The sequence below is a fragment of the Vulpes lagopus genome, chromosome 12 (assembly GCF_018345385.1).
Source record: "Vulpes lagopus strain Blue_001 chromosome 12, ASM1834538v1, whole genome shotgun sequence".
Lineage (NCBI taxonomy): Eukaryota > Metazoa > Chordata > Mammalia > Carnivora > Canidae > Vulpes > Vulpes lagopus.
Window position 1 is genome coordinate 27,663,955 of NC_054835.1, and position 23,324 is coordinate 27,687,278.

The 23,324-nt window shown below is 36.7% G+C and overlaps 1 protein-coding gene across 1 annotated transcript in view; it reads right to left on the reverse strand.

Annotated features, from left to right (window-relative positions):
• Window positions 1-420: 420 nt before the first annotated feature.
• Window positions 421-23,324, reverse strand: part of GDPD1 (glycerophosphodiester phosphodiesterase domain containing 1) — a 54,316-nt gene continuing 31,412 nt past the window's right edge. Inside the window, exons 4-10 of the mRNA XM_041723843.1 lie at window positions 21,207-21,252; window positions 14,529-14,647; window positions 13,920-14,009; window positions 8,586-8,719; window positions 3,793-3,852; window positions 2,321-2,372; window positions 421-1,728 (exon numbers count right to left, since the gene is read on the reverse strand). Of these exons, the coding sequence (XP_041579777.1) occupies window positions 1,606-1,728; window positions 2,321-2,372; window positions 3,793-3,852; window positions 8,586-8,719; window positions 13,920-14,009; window positions 14,529-14,647; window positions 21,207-21,252 (624 nt within the window). The 3' untranslated portion in view covers window positions 421-1,605. The remainder of the gene's footprint in view (window positions 1,729-2,320; window positions 2,373-3,792; window positions 3,853-8,585; window positions 8,720-13,919; window positions 14,010-14,528; window positions 14,648-21,206; window positions 21,253-23,324) is intronic.

Sequence of the window (23,324 nt, forward strand, 5' to 3'; positions counted from 1 at the left end):
TTCTAAACATCTTTACCATATTGGTCACTTTATCTTCTACTGGCTGACAGAAAAAATATGCTGACCCTGTAATATGAGCTGCTCTGAATAATAACAAAATAAAAGTCAGAAAGAAAAAATAAAAGTCATATCAAAGTGATCAAAATAATCCATAGCAACGGTATAATAAATTTTAGTAAGTGAAATTAAAAATGACTGATTTAATGGGTTACCTGCCCAAGTTATTTGTTCAAATGCCAAGAAGCAACTTCTGTTACCATAAGAGTGTTTCCACATTTTTTTGTTTTCCTTACTCGAGAGAAAAATCTCAGGTGTGCTTACTCCTGTTATCAATTTATCACCTGACTAAATTCTTCACCCCCCAAAATCTATAAAGCATTTCTGGAATTACAATTGCAAAAAAGCAATGAAGAACACTTATTTTGTTCTTGTAAAACTTTATTTCAATTGAAACAAAAAAGCAAATGTTATTTATGTCATCAAGGGACAGGTGGGAGTATGATCATCCTTCATGGTTGCTAGCTGGCAAATTCCAAGTGAGAGATGTAATCTAGGTAAGAAAGCCTTGTTCCAGAGTAGATTGACTTCCCAAATAGATAATGAAAATTAGTGAAAAAGATTAGAAACAGATTTACAGGGAGTCACATCAGAAAAGCTGAGAAAGTGATGCCTAATGCTTTGAGCAATTCTGTTTCCACTTAATATTCAGAAGAATTAATCCTTACAGGTCAGGAACAGGTGGTTTATAGTGTGAGTATTAGAAACAATGATATGTACTTTTGTCAGTTTCATATGATTACTAGGATTCAAGACGTTATTTAAAATCTAGTTATAGGCCCAGTTATTCATTGCCAAAAGTGGAAAATTTACATGTCTTTAGAGGAAACAAATATATGACTATTTGGATCTTGTCTTAATTCGCATTTAATAAGTCCAATTTTAATGTTTATGAAAAAGAAAGGACATGGTAACACTGTTACACCTGAAGAAGATTCCAAATAGAATGTCCCCATTAACAACAGCAACCAAGAAATCTAAATGTCTACAGTTTTAATTTCTGATCAAGTAATAAAGTTTCAGTTTTTTTGAGTCTTCCCTTCTGTTAACAAGGTACAGCTTGTCAGATAACTGTATCACTGATTTCTAAGATCTCCTCTCACTGTATTTTATTTCCTTCTAAACTAACATGTACTGAAATAACAAGGCAACTCAGAATAGCTGTAGTGGCCTTCAACAATTTTGCTTTACTAATTAGTTGATCTTATTCTAGTGAAGGCAAATGTCAAATTTATCCAAGAGTCTTTGATTTTACAATTACTTAGAATACTGTATCATATACAGAACTCTTGATCAATAATCTACTTCTCATAACCAGTTATCTTTCTAAACAATTTACAAATGTAAAATATGCAATATCGTTTAAAATAAATATACAATATATAGTCTCTACATTCTCAGACAAGCTTAAAAATGAGGTAATAAAAACTTAAATGATTAAACCTTTACCATTCTGGAAATGGCTTAGGAAAATGATGGCAAACTTGTTGTGGGTTTTTTTTTCCTTAGGTCTTTTCATGTTTTCTTTGCTTCTGAGTATCTCCTTTTCTATGATGAAAAATTATGTAAAAAATCCTTAAGCTTTGTTGGATAGTCTGTCATCACCCCAGTTGCTCCCAAATCAAAAGCTCGTTTGTATTCTTGTTCTTCATTCAATACCCAAATATACACCTGAAAATTAGAAGCATTAGAAGTATAAGAAGAAATGTTAAAATAGAAAATAATTTTTTAAAATACTTTATTTATTTATTCATAGAGACACACACAGAGAGAGAGAGGGAGGCAGAGACACAGGCAGAGGGAGAAACAGGCACCATGCAGAGAGCCTGACGTGGGACTTGATCCAGGGTCTCCAGGATCACGCCCTGGGCTGCAGGTGGCGCTAAACCGCTGTGCCACCAGGACTGGCGAAAATAATTTTTATAATAGCGTTTATATACTACAATCTCAGCATACCTAGAAACAGCCTTTTAAACCTGTAATGTTAAGAAATCACTGAACCCTTTAAAGAAATTTTAGTTTATTCATTAAATATACACTGTCCCACCCTCTGGCTTTAGGTACTCTCACCTACACAAGTGGACTCCAGTTACTAAAATGCCAATGCTTTCTTGTTAAATGTAAGGCAGAACTTAATGTCTTCATTTGTGAACCAGTAAAGCAGCAGCATCAGAACTGGGACGAAATTAAGTTCCTGCCCTTTACACTAGTGTTAAACTGGTGAGCTATACTGTTCCCAAAATGCATCATTCCAGAAACTTACCTGAATGCCTCTGGCAGTGAGGTGGTCAAACAAGGCTTTTCTCATTAGTAAGCTAGAAAAAGAGAAGAACAAATTTAGATACTTCTTGGCTCTAACGAGGGACTAAAATTAGTCCTTAGTCCTAATTTAGCCCATTTAGAGTTTATTATTCCTAGTTGAATTTAATCCTAATGGCTTAGCAATAAAACAATGACTTCAAGGAATGACTGCTATGGATGCATTGATGTTCTGAGTGCTGCGTTCTCCTTTTCACTGCTGGCTGCTTGCTGGAAGACCAGCACCTCTTTTCTATTCCTTCTGTAAGGAGGTCCTCAAGAGACCCATTCTTACTGAAGCCACTTGATGGATGACAAGAGGCTTCCTCACTTTCCCTGTTGACACTCTAACAAGTGAGAGAGAGCTGAGAAGCCTGTCTCTAACTTTCCAAGTTAAAATAAGGTAGTGGACTTGGGTCAAGTTCTATAATATCATAGTTCATTTACCTAATGGGTTAGTCTTTCATGTGCTGTCTTAGAAACTTAATGTCCTTTAACTACACTATAAATAGGAAAACTGCATTTTTTAAAGTTCTAAATAATTGACCTAAAAGTGAACTCTTAGAATACAAATCATTTGAGCACGATGGGAATGAACTATACTGGAAAGTTATACATATTATTTCTATTCTGTTTATGTCTATTAAAATGATTAATAGAAACTAAAAATCATATGCATGTAACACCAAAAAAAAGTATCCCTGGAAACTAGAAATTAAATCAGGAATAAAACAAAAAAGAATAAACCCTGTGGCACAGAGAAAAGATAAAACTAGTTTTCCAACTCTTTGAAAGAGGAGCTAAGTAACTTAAAAGGTTGTGATTAGGACTATCATGTAAGCATTCCGGGTTCCATTTTAAAGCAAAATATAGCACAGTAACATTGTAGTATTTACCTAAAATTAAACTCAAATTAAAGTATTTTCTTTAAAGTAGATGCCCATCCTAAAGGTTGGGCTTCCTGTCTGCTATTAAGTCTTGGTGCAGATTTTGTGTGTGTGTGTGTGTGTGTGTGTGCAGATTTTTCAGAGAAATGTGCTGCTAGTCAATACACACTTTTACATATACTATATGCCGTACACACTTCTTTCTATCATGAAAACAGCAAATAGGTAGAAGGGAATGGTTTTATATACCACCTCAGCTATTAACTAGCTAGATAACCCTAAGTCAATCATTTACCTTTGGGTAGGAGGGCACTCAGTTTTATCCTGAAGCTGGATGAGATTATCTCTCAAGATTCCTCTTTAGGTTTGTGACTAGTAATTAAAGTAGTTCTAAATGATTCATATACAACTACCAACATAGTAGGTGCTCAACATGTCCTTGTTACAAATCACATATAGGAAGCTTGCTCTAAATTATTAACATAGTACTTAATAGATAGAGGTAAAACAATAACTCATATATCAAAAAAAAAGAAACTAAAATTCTTACGTATCAGAAAGCCAGATGAGAAACTTTTGGCTTCTCGACATAGTGTGTGGTTCTTTTAGCCTGAGGCAAAATAAAATTTTAATCATAAATTAGAAACACAGGAAATTATCAGTGTGATAAAATAAAATGAACCTCAAACCAAAAACAGTTTCTTTGCACTTAGTATGTGCTCAAAATATTTGTAAAAAAACACAAAAGCAAATTAAAATAAAGCCCATTTGGGTTCTCTGTTTCTATTGATTTTGAGCTAACCTTTTGCTACCACTACTGAAAGGTAAAAAAAAAATAATGAAAGTTATCTTTCCAGACCCTGGGTGACTGGGGCTCATGTCTCTTTTTCTGGGGGGAAGCCTCTTTCTCTTGCTTTATCTGCTATAACTTAGTATATAGTAGACTTAGTATATGTACTGCTGAAGTGAACACTGGTATACAGTAAATTTAAACACAACCAAATTTTACTACAAATTAAAAGATATATGGGGTAAAAATGTGACTTAAAAAAACCTAAAAAAAAAAAAAACTAAAAGCATGTGTTTTTTCTTCCCCTTTCAATATTTCAAGATGTGGGCCCTATTCTTTCTTCTTCTTTTTTTTTTTTTTTAGGTTTTATTTAAATTCCAGTTAGTTAATATACAGTGTAATATTAGTTTCAGGTGTACAATATAGTGATTCAACACTTCCATACATCACCCAGTGCTCATCAAGCAAGTGTACTCCTTAATCCCCATCTCCTCTCTCTCCCATCCTCCCCACCTTCTTCCTCCCTGGTAATCAACAGTTTGCTCTCTATAGTTGAGTGTGTTTCTTGGTTTGCCTCTCCCTTTTTGTCCTTTGCTCATTTGTTTTCTTTCTTGAATTCCACATATGAGTGAAATCATGCAGTATGTCTTTCTTTGGCTTATTTTGCTTAGCATAGTACTCTCTAGCTCCATCCATGTCATTGCAAATGGCAAAATATCACGTTTTTATGTGAAAAAAAGATTATTCATGTTGGGGGTATTGAGTTTTATAGGTTCTTTATATTTTTTGGATACTAACCCTTTAACAGATATGTATGTCATTTGCAACTATCATTTCCCATTTTACAGGTTGCCTTTTAGTTTTGCTGATTGTTTCCTTTACTGTGAGGAAGTTTTGTTGTTGTTGTTGTGTTGTTTTTTTTTTTTTTTAAGATTTTATTTATTTATTCCTGAGAGATACAGAGAGAGACAGTGGCAGACTCCATGAAGGGAGCTCGACATGGGACTGGATCCCGGGTCTCCAGGATCAGGCCCTGGGGTGAAGGCAGCGCTAAACCGCTGAGCCACCCAGGCTGCCCTGTGAGGAAGTTTTTATTTTTATGCAGTCCCAATAGTTTATTTTGTATTGTGTTCCCCTTGTCTCAGGAGACATATCTAGAAAGAAGTTGCTAAGGCTGATGTCAAAGAAGTTACTGCTTGTGTTCTCTTTGAGCATTTTTATGGTTTCAGGTCTCACATTTAGGTCCTTAATCCATTTTTTAAAAAATATTTTATTTATTTATTCATGAGACACACACACACAGAGAGAGAGAGAGAGAGAGAGAGAGAGTGGCAGAGACACAGGCAGAGGGAGAAGCAGGCTCCATGCAGGAAGCCCGACGTGGGACTGGAGCCCTGGTCCCCAGGATCACGCCCTGGACTGAAGGTGGCGCTAAACCACTGAGCCACCGGGGCTGCCCCCTTAATCCATTTTGAATCTATTTCTGTGAATGGTGTAAGAAAGTGATCCAATTTCATTCTTTTGCATGTTGCTGTCCAATTCTTCCAACACCATTTGTTGAAGAGATATTCTTTTTCCCATTGGATATTCTTTCCTGTTTTGTCAAAGATTAGTTGACTATATAGCTGTTGGTTCACTTCTGGATTTTCTATTCTGTGCCATTAATCTCTGTGTCTATTTTTGTGCCAGTACCACACTGTTTGATGACTACAGATTTATAATATAACTTGAACTTGAAGTCCAGAATTGTGATGCCTCCAGCTGTGGGGTTTTTTTTTTTTTTTTTCAAGATTGCTTTGGCTATTTGGGGTCTTTGTGGTTCCACACAAATTTTAAGTTTGTTCTAGCTCTGTGAAAAATGCTATTAGTGGGCAGCCTGGGTGGCTCAGAGGTTTAGCGCCGCCTTCAGCCCAGGGCGTGATCCTGGAGTCCCGGGATCAAGCCCCATGTCGGGCTCCCTGCATGGAGCCTGCTTCTCCCTCTGCCTGTGTCTCTGCCCCTTCCCCCCTCCCCGCTCTCTGGCTCTCATGAATAAATAAATAAAATCTTTAAAAAAAATAGTTTCTTTGTAGGCAAGAAGTAATTTCTGTTTTTTCTAAGAAATAGCTACAAAGACTATCCATAAATATAATTGGGAATAGTTAAAATAAACATGTTCATCACAAAGAAACTAAAATTGGAAAACAAGCATGAAACATAAATGCTGAATACAAGGGTACCAACCAAATTGTTTTTCTTACCAATACTTCCTAATTACTGCTAATGTTCAGCTTGATCTTTTAAAGTTCTGTTTTGGGGGATCCCTGGGTGGCGCAGCGGTTTAGCAGCTGCCTTTGGCCCAGGGTGCGATCCTGGAGACCCTGGATCGAATCCGACGTCGGGCTCCCTGCATGGAGCATGCTTCTCCCTCTGCCTGCGTCTCTGCCTCTCTCTCTCTCTCTGTGTGACTATCATGAATAAATAAAATCTTTAAAAAAAAATAAAGTTCTGTTTTGGGATGAAAAAAGTTTCTATGCAGGTGAGATCACATTTAATTTTTTTAACATAATCTCTACAATCTCTACACCCAATGTAGGGCTCGAAATCGCAACCCTGAGATCAAGAGTTGCATGCTCTACCAACTGAGCTAGCCAGGTGCCCCTACGTGAAATCACATTTAAATGATCTCCCTTGGGCAGCCCAAGTGGCTCAGCCGTTTATCGCCGCCTTCAGCCCAGGGTGTGATCCTGGAGACCTGGGATAGAGTGCCACGTGGGGATCCCTGCATGGAGCCTGCTTCTCCCTCTGCCTGTGTCTCTTCCTCTCTCTGTCTCTCTTTCTCATTCTCTCTCTCTCTATTAATAAATAAATAAAAATCTTTTATTTTATGATAGTCACACAAAGAGAGAGAGAGAGAGAGAGAGAGAGAGAGGCAGAGACACAGGCAGAGGGAGAAGCAGGCTCCATGCACCGGGTGCCCGACATGGGATTCGATCCCGGGTCTCCAGGATCACGCCCTGGGCCAAAGGCAGGCGCTAAACCGCTGCGCCACCCAGGGATCCCAATAAAATCTTTTAAATAAAGGAAAATAATAAATGATCTCCCTTGGGGTTCCAAATTCCTTTGTCATGACCGATTATTAGAAGTTCACAGCTAGGGGATCCCTGGGTGGCGCAGTGGTTTGGCGCCTGCCTTTGGCCCAGGGCGCGATCCTGGAAACCCGGGATCGAATCCCACGTCGGGCTCCCAGTGCATGGAGCCTGCTTCTCCCTCTGCCTGTGTCTCTGCCTCTCTCTCTCTCTCTCTCTCTCTCTCTCTCTGTGACTATTATAAATAATAAAATAAAAAAAAAAAAAGAAGTTCACAGCTAGAAATCACATTCTAAGAGTGCAGGATTGTGAGATGAAACTTTTTCTAATAATGATGATAAAGATAATTGAACAATAAAAGCTCTCATTTATTAACTGCCTATTATCTGCCAGGCAGTGGTAAGTGTTTTATATTTTTATGTTTGTAGTAAAGTAGTGTGTGAAAAGCAAGGCTTTGTACCCAGGAGAGAAGTTACATCAATATAGAAGTATCTTATTTAAATAAACTAACAGGGATCCCTGGGTGGCGCAGGGGTTTGGCGCCTGCCTTTGGCCCAGGGCGCGATCCTGGAGACCCGGGATCGAATCCCACGTCGGGCTCCCGGTACATGGAGCCTGCTTCTCCCTCTGCCTCTCTCTCTCTTTCTCTCTCTTTGACTATCATAAATAAATAAAAATTAAAAAAATAAAGATGCAGCGTTAATCCCCTTGTTTAAAAAAATAATAATAAATAAATAAACTAACGATACCCCTTTCTTTCTCCTATCCTCCAAAAGCTTTTTTTCTGGTTGTTGTTATGGTGGTAGTAGTTGTTTTTCTTCCTCAATGTATTACTACTTCTGGTGAATTTGGAGGTGGTTTTTTTTTGTTTTGTTTTGTTTTTTAAGTAATCTCTATGCCCAACATGGGGCTCAAACTCAAAATAGCCCCCCTACCCAGATCAAGTCATATGCTTTACTGACTGAGCCAGCCAGGTGCCCCACGAATTTGGAGTTTAATGGAATTTCAGCTGCATATTGTGATTGAAGTATAAATAAGTTAAGGAAGTTGGAAGGCAATTGCTATTACATGTTAGAATAAAAGAATTATTAAGCTTCAACAGTAAGCTCATTTCTTTGTACCTGACTTCTGAGTACACGGGCACAGAAAGTCACTGTTACCTGAAATGGGTCAAGATGAAATATTTATAATCCTATATTATTCATTTTAGAAAAATATGTCTTAATTATATCAAAAAGCATTATTAATATAGGTAGTTAATCCAACATGTAAATAACTACAACAGTCTATTTTTTTTTAAGTAATCTCTATACCCAATGTGGGGCTCAAGCTTACAACCCTGAGATCAAGAGTCACATGCTCTACCAATGAAGCCAGCCAGCTACCTCTATAGCAATCTATTCTTTATTATTGGTATTGATATTAAGGAGCCTTGATCTTGGTCCCCCTATAATGATAACTGATGAAAACAGAGCAACCACTTACTTCAGTATGATAGAAGGCATTGGGATTTCAAAAAACTGTTCTCGAATGGGCACAAAGGGCAAGAGGCCAGTGAAGAAAAGGCCAAGAATGAGCAGAACACGTTGCAGACTGAAGAGTATAGGAATATCTGAATTCTAAAAGACACAAGCAATATTATGTTACTTTACAACTGGTCAAATAAGGAGGATTATTTCACATCCTCAAAATTTCCAAGACTGTATGTGGACATTTGTTAAAAGTACTGAATTATCAATATCTATCCCCAAACACACCACACTTAAAAATGGCTAGTCCTTGCCAAATGGGTCAGTTTCCATCATGGAGCCCTATGCTGTTAATTGATGATACTTAACTTTCTCTATTTCTTATTCTCTGCTTTTACAATATCATTTCTGTCTGTTGGTAATAGTGTTTATCACTAGAGATTAAAAATACTAAACCTGATAAAATAAGATAAAAAAATAAAGATACGAAATATTCAGTAACCTTATACCCACTTAAAATATATAACTAAAGATCAATATATATTCATATATATCCATATATAGATATATGTGTTCCTATCTATATAGTTATATAGTTACACAGAATGTAATATTGATACAACTATAGATGAAATATAAACACTGTTGCAAATATGTCACCTGTCAGATATGTTATGCATCAAATATAAATAGGATTTCATAAGCTAGTTGAAGGATCTAGCCACCATTTTGGATGTCTATTGGATAATGTGTTCAAGATCCCAAAACCCTTAAAATGCAAGCTTCATATATATATGTATATGAACTCTTTTCATTTTGTAAAAGTGAAATTCTATGCTCAGTAAACAGCCCCTTATATCCCTATCTCCCTAGTTCCTCCTATATTTGTCTTTAAAATAAACAGAAATTATAGTAAAGTTGATTTTTTCCATACAAAAGTAATATATTAAAAAATTCATGGGATCCCTGGGTGCTCAGCAATTCAGCACCTGTCTTTGGCCCAGGGTGTGATCCTGGAGTCCCAGGATCGAGTACTACATCGGGTTCCCTGCATGGAGCCTGCTTCTCCCTCTGCCTATGTCTCTGCCTCTCTTTCTCTCTGTGTGTCTCATGAATAAATAAATAAAATCTTTAAAAAATAATAATAAAATAAAAATAAAAAATTCATGCCAAAAAGTAATTTATTTTAAATAGCATGTCTAAATTACCCACTTCTTTATCTAAAAAAAAAATTGAGTAAATAAGTTTGAGGATTTCTCTTGCCCCTATGTTCACATGCCACTTTGTAATATTTTAGGCTTATTCATATACAAGTGTTTCAGCTATAACACAGTGTACAAGCCCCTGAAAAATTTAATTTCTACAAATTCATGCATTAAGAATAATAGAGCTTATGGGAAAAATAGGCTTGGGACTGAACCTCAAAACTCACACAACTTTGGACCCAGAGAACTAAAAACAATAACTGGTTCTTCTGGAAAACCATGCAAGGCTGCCCTTGGTGGGAGGGCAAAGTTTGGTATATTGGCACACCACTGACCTACAGACTGGCTGGTGCCACTCTGTATCTTCTAAATTAGAACATCTGGAAATCTTGCCATCTGCAACATGGTTGGACTGAGAGGGTGTTATGCTAAGGAAATAAGTCAGACAGAGAAAGACAAAGACCATATGATTTCTCTTATATGTGGAATTTAAAAACAAAATGAATAAAGAAATAAAAAGCAGAAACAGACCCATAAATACAAAGAATGATGGTTACCAGAGAGGAGGGGAGGGAGAGACACAGGCTTCCAGTTACGGAATGAATAGTCATGGGGATAAAAGGCACAGCATAGGGAATATAGTCAATAGTACTGTAATGCTGTTGTATGGTTGACAGACGGTAGCTACACTTGTGCTGAGCATAGCACAATGTACAGATTTGTGGAGTCACTAATATAACATTGTGTTCAATTATACTTGAGTAAAATAAATAGAATTTATGGAATGGGATCCAGGCATTAGTGTTTTTTTGAGACTTTTCAGGTAATTTCAACATACAGCCAAGTTTAAGAACCACTGCAGTAAGAATGAATTAAAAGTCATTCAGTGGGAATAAGTGCCATGTTTGCCCCTCTACACTGTGTGCCCCATTTTTCTTTTATATTCTTAGTTTCTAGCATTTGAGAATTAAAGGGCTAATGTAGAATTCTCATAAATCATATTTGAAGAATAAAAGATACTTGACTTAATTATATGACATGTTCATTATATGACCAACAATTATTTTTTTTTAAGATTTGATTTATTTATTCATAGACACAGAGAGAGAGAGAGGCAGAGACACAGGCAGAGGGAGAGGGAGAAGCAGGCTCCGGGTCTCCAGGATCACACCCCAGGCTGCAGGCAGTGCCAAACCGCTGCGCCACTGGGGCTGCCCTATGACCAACAATTATTATTGAGACATTTTTACTATGATGTTTGAAAATTACTGCTGGAAGTTTTGGGCCTTTTAAGTTCTAAAATAACAGAAAGCCAGAGGCTTCTAGAAAAATATGTGAATCAAGGGAAAAGTTCTGCAATTCTGGGTCAAAAGTGGACCTTTTATTCTGAAACAATTAGATTCACAAAAAGTTGTAAAAACAGAGTCCCATGTACCCTTAGTTTAGCTTCCCCAAATAGTAATATTTGATGTAACTCTAGAACAATAAAAAAACCAAGACTTGATACTGGTATATCACTGGTATATTCCTTCCTTCCTTCCTTCCTTCCTTCCTTCCTTCCTTCCTTCCTTCCTTCCTTCCTTTCTTCCCTCCTTCCCTCCCTCCTGGGCCGGTATATCACTGTTATCACCTTATTCAGTTTTCATCACTTTTAAAATCTGCATTCATTTGTGCATGTGTTTGGTTTAGTGCAGTTTTAACAATGTATCAGTTCATGTAACCTCCACCACCATCAAGCTACAGGACAGTTCCATCACACATAACTCTTTCCTGTTACATCTTTGTATTTTCCTGCACTCTACCCCACCCCCCTCTCTGTCCCCTGGCAGCCACTTATCTGCTCTTCATGTCTATAGAAGAATAGAATTTGAGAACATTACATAAATGGAATCATACAATATGTAATCTTTTTGTTTTGTTTTATTTTTGGTTCCTTTAAGTTTCTTTTAAATTCAGTTAATTAACATACAGTATTATATTAGTTTCAGGGATACAATATAGTGATTCCAGGATGTAACCTTTTGAGGTTAATTTTTTTCACTAAGCAAAATGTCTTTGAGGATGAGGACAGTATCAGTAGTTCATTACCTTTCATGGCTGAATAGTATTATATCATGTGGATGTATCAGTTTATTCAGCCATCTACTCACTGAAGGGCATTTTGGTTGGTTTCCAGTATTTTGCTATTATAAATAAACCTGCTGTAAGTATTAATACACAGGTTTTTATGAGCATAAGTTCATTTCATTTTATGAACATAATTCGTTTTTCTAAGATAAATGCCCAAGAGCGAGATTGCTGGTTAATATGGTAAGTGTATGTTTAGCTTGATAAGAAACTAACCAACTAATGAAGAGAGTGGTTGTACTACTTTACATTCCCACCTGCTATATAGGAGAGATCTAGCTTCTCCTTATCTTCTCCAGCATTTACTGTTATCACTATTTTTTATTTTTTATTTTAGTTTAAAAAATATTTTATTTATTCATGAGAGACACACAGAGAGAGACAGAGACATAGGCAGAGGGAGAAGCAGGTTCTCTGCAGGGAGCCTGATGAGGGACTCAATCCTAGGACCCTGGAGCCAAAGGCAGATGCTCAACCACTGAGCCACCCAGGCGCCAGCTATTTCTTTTTACCTTTTAAAAGCATTTGAATGATGTAAAAAAACAAAAACAAAAACAAAAACCCAAAACTGCTAGCAGGTTGTGAGGCATCCTAGTACAGTCACTTTTAATGACATGTGAAAATACCATTAGACAACTATGATTAGTTTTAGAAAAGTCAGCCCTAAATTCTTAGCAATCTGAAGCCATTCATCCCAATGATTACTGTTTTCTCCTTCGGTACACAAGCTACCTTGGAATCTCAAAGAGCCTGTGGCATATAAATAAAACTTACTTGCTTTTTTTTTTTTTTAAGATTTTATTTATTTATTCATGACAGAGAGAGAGAGAGGCAGAGACACAGGCAGAGGGAAAAGCAGGCTCCATGCAGGGAGCCTGATGCGAGACCTGATCCCAGGACTCCAGGATCACGCCCTGGGCCAAAGGCAGGCGCCAAACCGCTGAGCCACCCAGGGATCCCCAAAACTTACTTTCTTTAATGTACTTTGATGTACTAGTTAATGTACAACTGTACTTTTAATTATAATGGTGCCAATTCTAGATCTATGTTTTTGCCTTCTTTGATAGGAAAGGAAGACCTTCCCAAAAGAAATCTTTGTATTTTGAATTGCTACTTGTGTTGCAGTATTTATTTTGCACTATTACTTGTATTCTGAAAGAGTCTTCAATGCTTAAGGTTTTTTAACATTTTAAATTTCATATTCTCGGGATCCCTGGGTGGCACAGCGGTTTGGCGCCTGCCTTTGGCCCAGGGCGCGATCCTGGAGACCCGGGATCGAATCCCACGTCAGGCTCCCGGTGCATGGAGCCTGCTTCTCCCTCTGCCTGTATCTCTGCCTCTCTCTCTCTCTGTGACTATCCTAAATAAATAAAAATTAAAAAAAAAAAAAACATTTTAAATTTCATATTCTCCTAGCTATACCTGCTATAGTATATAAGTATAGATGCTATATTTAGAATACCTATGGTATATAGCAAAACTTGCTTATAGAGGTATAGCATAGCATGTCAAAATATATCAAATTAACTTTTTACAGATATATTTTCTTCAAACAGAAAAATTTCAGATTGCCATACTTTTATATACCACCTGATAATTAGAATCCCAGATTAATTTGATTAATTCTTCCTGGGAGGTAGGGAACCAAGAAGCTTCAACTAAAGAAGTGAAGGACTGAATACTTTCCTCAATTCAAAATTACACAAATAATTCCAATAACCTAACAAAAAGAACAGATATTAAAAGACAAGAATCATACTTTGTTTCATAATGTACATAATAAAATGTTGGCAAACAACTAACATTAGCATGTGAAAATAAGAATTCTATGAGCCAGCCCAAGTATATTATTTCTATTAAATCCATTACCTCTATCAGTAAACCTCTGGTTAGGTGCTTCTACCATCTGTCTTTGTATCAAGGCTTTGAAATAAGAATTTTTAAAAATTATTACTGTGATAACATTTATAGATACACAACAGCAAGAAAGATCATTCTGTGTCATTTCTGAAGCTTACCTCTCTGTAGCACTTTTCTACAATTTCATAACTGGCATTACCCCAAACCGTTATGTGTTCTCGTCTGTACTGCTTCACCAACTCTGAAACCTACGTGTGAAAATGCAAAAGTTTATGTATGTGCACATTTGTAAATCCACTTACATTACTTCAGTTTAAAAATGGATTACAACTGACTTTCTGCCAGTAAATAGTATAAACTTTGGGAAGAACCAATATGTGAATTCAGATTAGTTATAAAACATAAGCAATTACTTATATTTTGCCATTCTATGATTTATCTAATAGAATATGACTGCCCAGTCACTTGATGTAAGCTAACTACAAATGAAACAAGTGAATTTGAAGAGGCTAATTGTATTGATGCCATAACAATTGGTTCACAGGAGCTCACCTTCTATCCACAATTGAGACAAGACAACTTACTCTGAAAATAGGCTTTTCTGTAAGTAGAGTGATCTCTTCTACCAGGGCATTATTTAAGACAATACTGATCCCTAGAGTATCACATTTCCTTGAACATTATCAATCTATGAAGTCACCTACTCTGGCCTTATTTAGTTTGTGAAATCTGACACAGCACACCCAGAAGAGGCACTGCCTGCCTACCTTCTTTATCAGCACGTTGTTGTTGACCTTGATATCGATGTTAATGGGAGTGTTAGGAAAGGCCTCGAAAACTTCCTTCAGTAATGGAATTCGGTTATCTTTTCCTTCACACTGGCATGCTGAGGAAGCAAGATTTTTGAATGTATTTTTAAAAGATAACTTTTACTTTTTTGATGATTAGGGAGAAAAAAATTGATAAAGTTATTGTTTTCACAATAGTATGTATTCATATAGGACATTAACAAAATTAAGAAAAGTATAAAGAAAAGGAAATTCATCTAAAATCCAACAACTTAGATTTAACCATTGTGACCATTTAGTATACTTTCTCTACTCTTTTCCTAGGCATAATTTAGTAGTTATAATATAGTGTACCTACAGACCTTAACCTGATCTTTTTACATAAGTAAAAAATAAATGTTGCATGTTAATACACTTAGGATTTAGAATTATGGGGATGCCCGGGTGGCTCAGTGGTTGAGCGTCTGCCTTTGGTACAGGGCATGATCCCAGAGTCCTGGGATTGAGTCCCACTTCGAGCTTCCTGCATGGAGCCTGCTTCTCCCTCTGCCTATGTCTCTGCCTCCCTCTCTCTCTCTCTCTGTGTGTGTGTGTGTGTCTCATGAATAAACAAATAAAATCTTAAAAAAAACCTTATTCTATAATTATTATTTTAAATGGTTTTAAAATGCTCCATTGAGTAGTTATGCAACAACTTCATTATTTTAATTTAACCATTCCCCCGAAAGGTAACAGAGTTTGCCATTCCACAGTATGCCACTTTGGCATAAGGATTATTTTGAACTGAAGGCAACTGAGATGAGGCAGATATAAGAAAAGTGTTCTGTCCTTTTCCATCTGCCTAGAAACAAGACTTAAATTCATACGAAACGTATCACTGACAAATTTAGATCCACAGATAGTACCACAGAACTCTGCACAACAAAGTACTGACTAGCCTTTATTTTCCATTATTCACCCATCTACTTAAGTTCCCACAATTTGCCACCCTAGAAACTCAAAATCCTTTTTTTTGCCCCACCCCCTCAAAATCCTTTTTATTTGTCTTGTTACTTCCCTGAAAATGTATTGGATTTTCTTTGTTAAGTTGCTAGATAAACTCAGGTTCTCACCAGCCTTTGAGTTACTCATCCTTGAGTTTCTCCAATGACACATATAAATTAATAAGCTTCTGTTTGTTTTTCTCTTGGTAGTCTCTCTTTTGTTACAGATCCTTCCTGAGAACCAGGAGGTAGAAGGAAAAAAACAATAACCCAATACTCTACTAGTTGATACTGGTTGTTTGGAAAGTTTTGCTATGATATCACCATTGAAATTTTCGGAGATAGAGAATATATATGTTCAGGCAAGGGAAATACATGCTAATTCAGGAGTGTGTTAAAGAATTGTATCAATACAGCTACTCAAAGAAAACTTTTTCTATTCTTTTCCTAGGCAAAACTTAGTAGAAATTAGAGTCACAAAAAAATTAGATGAGGACTTTTCATCATTTTTTACCTTTCCTGAGGGTTAATTTTTTATTTTTCCTAATCTCTTTTGCCTTGAATCATTTACATAGTATGCTGTACACACTGCATAAGTATCATAAAATTCTCTTTCCCATCTGAAACTTCAATCCCACTACTATGTGAATAAAAGATCCCTTATTTCATCTTTATTATACAAAGTGTATCAACAAAGTAAATTAAAGCCATGTCAAAAAATATTTATAATACAGACTTATATGTAAAGACAGCATGTAAATGAGAAAAGAAAAAAAAAGGAAAAAAGTGTTACTGTTTTGTCTGTTCTGTGTTCCATTCCTATTGCCTTTTTACTGCTTCTTGTAACTCAGATGGAGCTCTGGATCATTTTGACTGACTCTCAATCATTTGGCTCTGTCTCCTTGGCCACAGCACATGGACCATAACACTGTGAACATGAGGAGAGGTCTCCTGAAATCTCCAGCTGAATGGATGGTGTACTTTGATGTCAGAGTCCATCTTTATGTGTAGAAGGTGTGTCTGAGAACAGAGCTAACATAAATGAAACTGGACCAAGAAAAAGAGATAGAGACTAATTACGGTGTAAGCAACTGAAATTAGTCATGTCTGACGACCTAGAATCTCTAGACCTTTTTGTTAGGAGAACCAAATTCTTTTTTTTTTTTTTTAAGAACCAAAGTATTTAAAAAAATTTTTTTAAAACTATCTTGAGATGGATTTCTAGCACTTATAACTGAGTTTAGACTTATTGTAGACTACCAAATTGAACAGTAAAAATTATGTAAATATCTAAAAATTTAACTTGTTTTTACCCATCCAGCACTCTTTCTTCCCTTGGAAAACTGCATCTCCCTTATTTTACATTGTTCTGACTGGGTTCTCAAAAACAGGACCCATTTCCCCCTTTATTCTCATGGGGAGGTATATGCCCTAGGTCTGGCCCATTATAATAGCCCATCTCTTTGTCCACAGGGAATAGCTCAAGGATGGACACATGACCCATGCTGGGCCAATCAGTGTCTTTATCTAGAACTTTCCCTTGAAGCTTAAAGGGAAGATTGCTTTTTTTTTTTTTTTTTTTTTTTTTTACCTTTGGGTCAATGTGCAGGCAGGATATGAATGAGTTGTCAGTGATCATGTTCCCTGCCATAAGGACAAAATCCATCTACACTGGAAGAGGGTAAGACCCAAAAGAAGCAGAACTATGGAATGAATAAAAAAGAGTCCCTTTTGTGCCCCTGGATCTAATAATGTTTAACCACAGATCCACCACTATTATAGACAGTTCATGATAAAATAAATCTGTTGTGTTTTCTTTTCCTCTTAAGCTAGTATAAACTAGTTTCTGTTACAATCTAAAAAGTCTGAACATGATATTCTAGTTCTGCACAGTTTAATATGGTAGCCACTAGCCACATAGAGCTATTAAAATTCAAATTAAATAAGACTAAAAATTCAGTCCCTGAGTTGGACGAGGCACATTTTCTAAGTGTTCAACAGTCACATGTGGTTATTGGCTATTGTAACTGACAGTGCAAATACAGAACATTTCTAGCACTACACTTCATTTAAACAGTGCTATTTTTAGTTAAGTAAAAAAATTGTTAGCTTGTTAAGTGTGGAAAAAATAATCTGGCAGTCAAAAGAATTGCTACAGACAAAGAATTACTCACACTCAGGTAAAATGTTTGCAAAAATCAACTTAGAAAAAAGTCAAACAGATAAAACTAACTTTGGAGCATTATACAATAAGGATAATACTGCATCTAATAGTGGGACAAACAAGGAAATTAAAGTTACACTAATAACTAAGAAAAAAAGCATGCTAAAGTAATGTGAAGATATTTACATTAGATGCCTCAGCCAGCATAGAATGTAGAAAATGAGTTGAGGAAAGAAGTTTGTCCCCAGTATTGTTCTGGGCAGAAGTTAACCACCTGTGAAATACTACAAAAAGGGAAATAGTAAAACAAGAGTGATAGGCAAGGAGTATGCCAGAGGATGTGTTGGGTAATAGAATGAGTGAAGTTGCCTCTATAAATGTGCTAGAACTTGAAAACTGATCATTCTGATCAACTTTAGATTATCAGATTATGTATTTTCCATTTAAAGGCTACATTTAAGTAAGCAGGATAGATAATAACTAACCCTTTGGTTAATAAATTTTTATATTATTTCTTTATATTTATTTTTTAATGTAGCTTGTGGCACATCAAAGCACCTTTTAAAAAAAACAATTATTTCAGTAAAATTATGAACCATAAAGAAAGCAAGAAGGGGCAACCCCGGTGGCTCAGCGGTTTAGCGCCGCCTTCAGCCCAGGGTATGATCCTGGAGTCCTGGGATTGAGTCCCACATTGGGTTCCCAGCATGGAGCCTGCTTCTCCCTCTGCCTGTGTCTCTGCCTCTGTGTGTGTGTGTGTGTCTCTCATGAATAAATAAAAAGCAACAGGGCTAAAACCTGTATTCCCCTGAAAGTTGGTAGTCTGTCTTTCTCTAGTATTTAAAGAAAAGTAAGCATGAGTTCTGAGCAGGGGAATTGGACACCCCCCCCCCCCCAAAGAAAAGAAAGGTACAACTATCGGCCTAATCTGAGTCAAGTTTTTATAGTACTATATATTAGCCTATAAACTTCACATTTAAGGTAAACTTCACATTTGAGGCAGTCTTAAGTTAATTGTGATATAAACTGAACACAGTGGCACCTAGGTGGCTCAGTGGTTGACCGTCTGCCTTTGGCTCCGGTTGTAATCTCGCTGTCCTGGTATGGAGTCCTGCATCAGGCTCCCTATAGGGAGTCTGCTTCTCCGTCTGCCTATGTCTCTGCCTTTCTCTCTGTGTCTCTCCTGAATAAATAAATAAAATCTTAAAAAACAAACAAACAAACAAAAAACACCTATGGGCAGCCCCTGTGGTGCAGGGGTTTAGCGCCACCTGCAGCCCAGGGTGTGATCCTGGAGACCCCAGATCAAGTCCCACATCAGGTTCCCTGCATGGAGCCTGCTTCTTCCTCTGCCTGTGCCTCTGCCTCTCTCTCTCTGTCTCTCATGAATAAATAAATATTTAAAAAAACCTGAATGCAATATGAACAAAAATTAATTATTTTTCTAGGTGTCTGAAACTTGAGAGTACATGGCATTGCTGTTAATAAGGAGAGACTTGTTAGGGGTGCCTGGATAGCTCAGTCGGGAGAGCATGAGACTCTTGATCCCAGGGTCATGACTTCTAGTCCCATGTTGGGCATGGATCCTACTTAATTAAAAAAAAGAGAGAGAGACTCTTTAGATGGAGAGGCAGTAAGGTACAGCTGAACATTGGCCTGGTTAGAAGGAGACCTAGTTTCAAGTCCTAGCTCTGTCATTTATTTGTTGTATGACCTTAATCAAGTTAATTTACATCTGGGTGTAAAATGGGTGGTTTAGTGGGTTAGTGTCTGCCTTCAGCTTAGGTCACAATCTGAGGGTCTTGGGATCAAGCCCTGTGTTGGGCTCCCTGCACAGCAGGAATCTGCTTCTTCCTTCCCTCTGCCCTTCCCCACTGCTTGTGCTCTGTCTTGTGTATACACTCTATTTCTCTCTCTCAAATAAATAAATAAAATCTTTTTAAAAGAAAGTTAATTTACATCCCTAGGCCTCAGTTTCCTTATCTAAAACACAAGGAGATATGGAATTACATGGCCTCAAAGGTCACTGCCTATTCAAAAGTTTTATGACTTTATGACAAAGGTATATAAATAGAAACTTAAAAAAAAAAAAAAGGGTGACCCCTGGGTGGCTCAGTGGTTGGGTGTCTGCCTTCGGCTCAGGTCTTGATCCCAGAATCTGGGATCAAGTCCCGCAAAGAGCTCCCTATGAGGAGCCTGCTTCTCCCTCTGCCTATGTCTCTGCCTCTCTCTCAGTCTGTGTCTCATGAATAAACAAATAAAAATAAAAGAAATGAAATAAATTTTTAAAGAAGAAAGGAAGGTATAAACCTTAGAAAAAAATTAAAACATTTTATTCCTCCAAGGATCTTTTAATTTTTGTGAGGCTTTGGCTTTGCTCTATAAGAGGAAAAATTAAACAAGAACAACAACAAAAAAATAAAACCCCCAAAGAACAACAACAAAAAAAACCCCTTCATTTATGAAATGAAATATTTTTAATCTTCACAAATCTGCAATTGACACAAATATTATAATAGCTTGGTAAATATAATCCTGTTAATCATAAAAAATGAAAAAAATGTTTCTGCAAACCAATACAGCTTAATGATACTTACCTGGAAAGTAAAATCAAGAAAACTTCAGATCTAAACATCCTTTAGAAATAGCTAATTTAAACAATTTTCTGATTTTTATTTGGCTTTCTTAAGTCTTCCAGTCAAGGAGAAATTATATTGGCCGATTTTAAGTCTAGTTCACAGAGCAGTTACAGTTCTTTAGATCCTTGACATTTAACTAAGGTTTTAACTATATGCAAACCATACCACATCAAAGACCACACCATGTAGCATCTTGTAGTTCTACTGGGCTACGTTTGGATCATTCAAAACATGAAGCTGAATTGTGATAGTGTGGGACCCTATACTGGCTCAGCAACCTTTATCACCATGTTCCATTGTAACAAAGCTAACAAATGGGGGCCAAGGAACACGTTCCTTTGTGAGAAATATTCCCTCAAAAGGGAGAAAACTGGTATGCTAGTGATTAAAAAGTGACAATGACCAGGAAATGGGTGGTTCATCTAACAGAATTCTCTCTAATAATTTAAGATAGGGAACAGTGAAATGACATAAACTCACGTGTTATAGAATCAGTAAGGATCTGAAAGGTGTCCTTCTAATGTCTTTTCATTTATTTTACTTATGATGGATTTTACTACAAGTTATAGTAATCTTCTAGAATTTGAAGCTTTAGAAATGCAAAGTAGCCCTAATAATGTCTAGGCTTCTTGTAATTAGTATTTAGGCTTAAATTAACTATACATAAATTTAAATAGAATGAGCCAGTTAAATCTCTAGCCTTCATCTCAGGGTCAAGATTTCAGATTTGTAGGTCTGAGAGAGTAAGTACTGAGGGCAGTACTTTTAGCTGGAACTTCCTATCACAAAAAAACACACATGTATATCTAATTCTCAGTGTAAATGAATACACTTTAATGTAAATGTATAAGTTGCAAATGGGAAATATTACCTCTTTGAAATGTGACATCCAGTTTGCCAAGGTAAGGTGGAAGTTCCTTTAAAAGATATGATTGAAAAAAGTTAACTCCCCAAAATTTAAAAGTATTTTAGTGTCTTACAGTAAGACAAAGATATGCTTCTTCAAAAAATAAAAGAATAAAAACATTAACTATGATTACCTATGTTTACCTAGGGCACTCTTTGGCAGAACATCCCAAACAGCAAATTAATTATATAACTACTTTCACATCTTACAAGAAAAAAAATTTGCACTATCTAATATGGACCTTTCTAATAATAATATATAAATACTTCCATAGACAAGCATCAAGATTAGACAATTTCTAAAAATGACTAACAATCATCCAGAAAAAAATCTTTAAACTCACAAATAATCAAATAAATGCTAATTAAAATTTAAATTTAGGGAATTTTTGTTTTAATGCCTAATAATGGTAAGGGTATGGCAAAATGGGAATTCCTCTAATATCACATTTTAGAATTAAAAAAAATTTTACTATATTTTATTTTTTAATAATCTCTGTGAGCAACATGGGGCTTGAACTCATAACCCTGAGATCAAAAGTCACATGCTAAAAAAAAATTAAAAAATAAAATAAAAAAATAAAGAGTCACATGCTCTACCTACTGAGCCAGCCAGATGCCCCAGAGTTTTAGAACTCTTAAACACTTTTAGAAAGCAAGCTGGCAATTACAAATTTCAATATATATTAAGATGCTATCATACTCCTAATCTTTTACCAAATAATTTCCCTGATGGGGGTTTACTTAGGGAAATAATTTTAAAAACAGAGATGACTTGCTTGCTTTGGTCACATATATATATATACTATACTATGAGATAACTTTATTAGATACTTTCAATAAATATATTCATATACGTGTCTTCATAAATATATGCTTATATTTTTAAAAAACTCTATATAAGGGATGCCTGGGGGTGGGGATGTCAGGGGGCAATGCCTGGGGGGGATCCCTGGGTGGCTCCTTGGTTTAGTGCCGGCCTTCCGCCCAGGGCGTGATCCTGGAGTCCCGGGATCGAGTACCCCATCTGGCTTCCTGCATGGAGCCTGCTTCTCCCTCTGCCTGTGTCTCTGCCTCTGTCTCTCTCTCTCTCTCTCTCTCTCTCTCTGTGTCTCTCATGAATAAATTTCTTTTAAAACTATAAAAAAAAAAAAGAAAGAATTTTGGGCAGCCCCGGTGGCCCAGCGGTTTAGCACAGCCTTCAGCCCAGGACGTGATCCTGGAGACACAGGATAGAGTCCCACATTGGCCTCCCTGCATGGAGCCTGCTTCTCCCTCTGCCTGTGTCTCTGCCTCTCTCTCTGTGTGTTTCTTGTGAATAAATAAATAAAATCTTTAAAAAAGAAAAGAAAAATAAGCATGGAATCTGAAAAGGCTAAATCCCATACAATTCCAACTATAGACATTCTGGAAAAAGTAAAAGCGTGGAGAAAATAAAAAGATCAGTGGTTGCCAGGGGCTGGAGGGCAGCAAGGATGAAAAGGCAGAACACGGAGGGTTTTTAGGCAGTGAACCTATTATGCACAACACTATGACAGCTGATACCTCATTATACATTATTTTTTTCATCATTATACATTAAAAACAACATGCCATTATATGTTCAAGCCCACAGAATGTACAACATTAAGAATAAATTCTAATATCAGTTATGGATTTTGAGGTGATAATGATGTGTCAATGTAGGTTCACAGATTTTATCAAATGTACCCCTCTGGTGCAGGATGTTGGTGGGGGAGGGGGTGGCTGTACCTCTGGAGAGTCAGAAGCTATGTGGAACTCGATACTTTCTGCTCAACTTTGCTGTGAACCAGTAACCACTCTAAAAATTGAAGTCTATTAAAAAAATTAAAAGCAGGGGCACGTGGGTGGCTCAGTTGGTCAAGGGTCTGATGCATGGTTTCAGCACAGGTCATGATCTCAGGGTCCTGGGATCAAGCCCCACATTTGGCTCTACAGGGAGTCTCCTTGAGGATTCTCTCTCCCTCTACTGCTCTCTCACTGTCTCTTGCATGCTCTCTCTCTTGCATGCTCTCTCTCACTGTCTCTCTCAAAAATAAATAAATCTTAAAAAAAAAAAAAA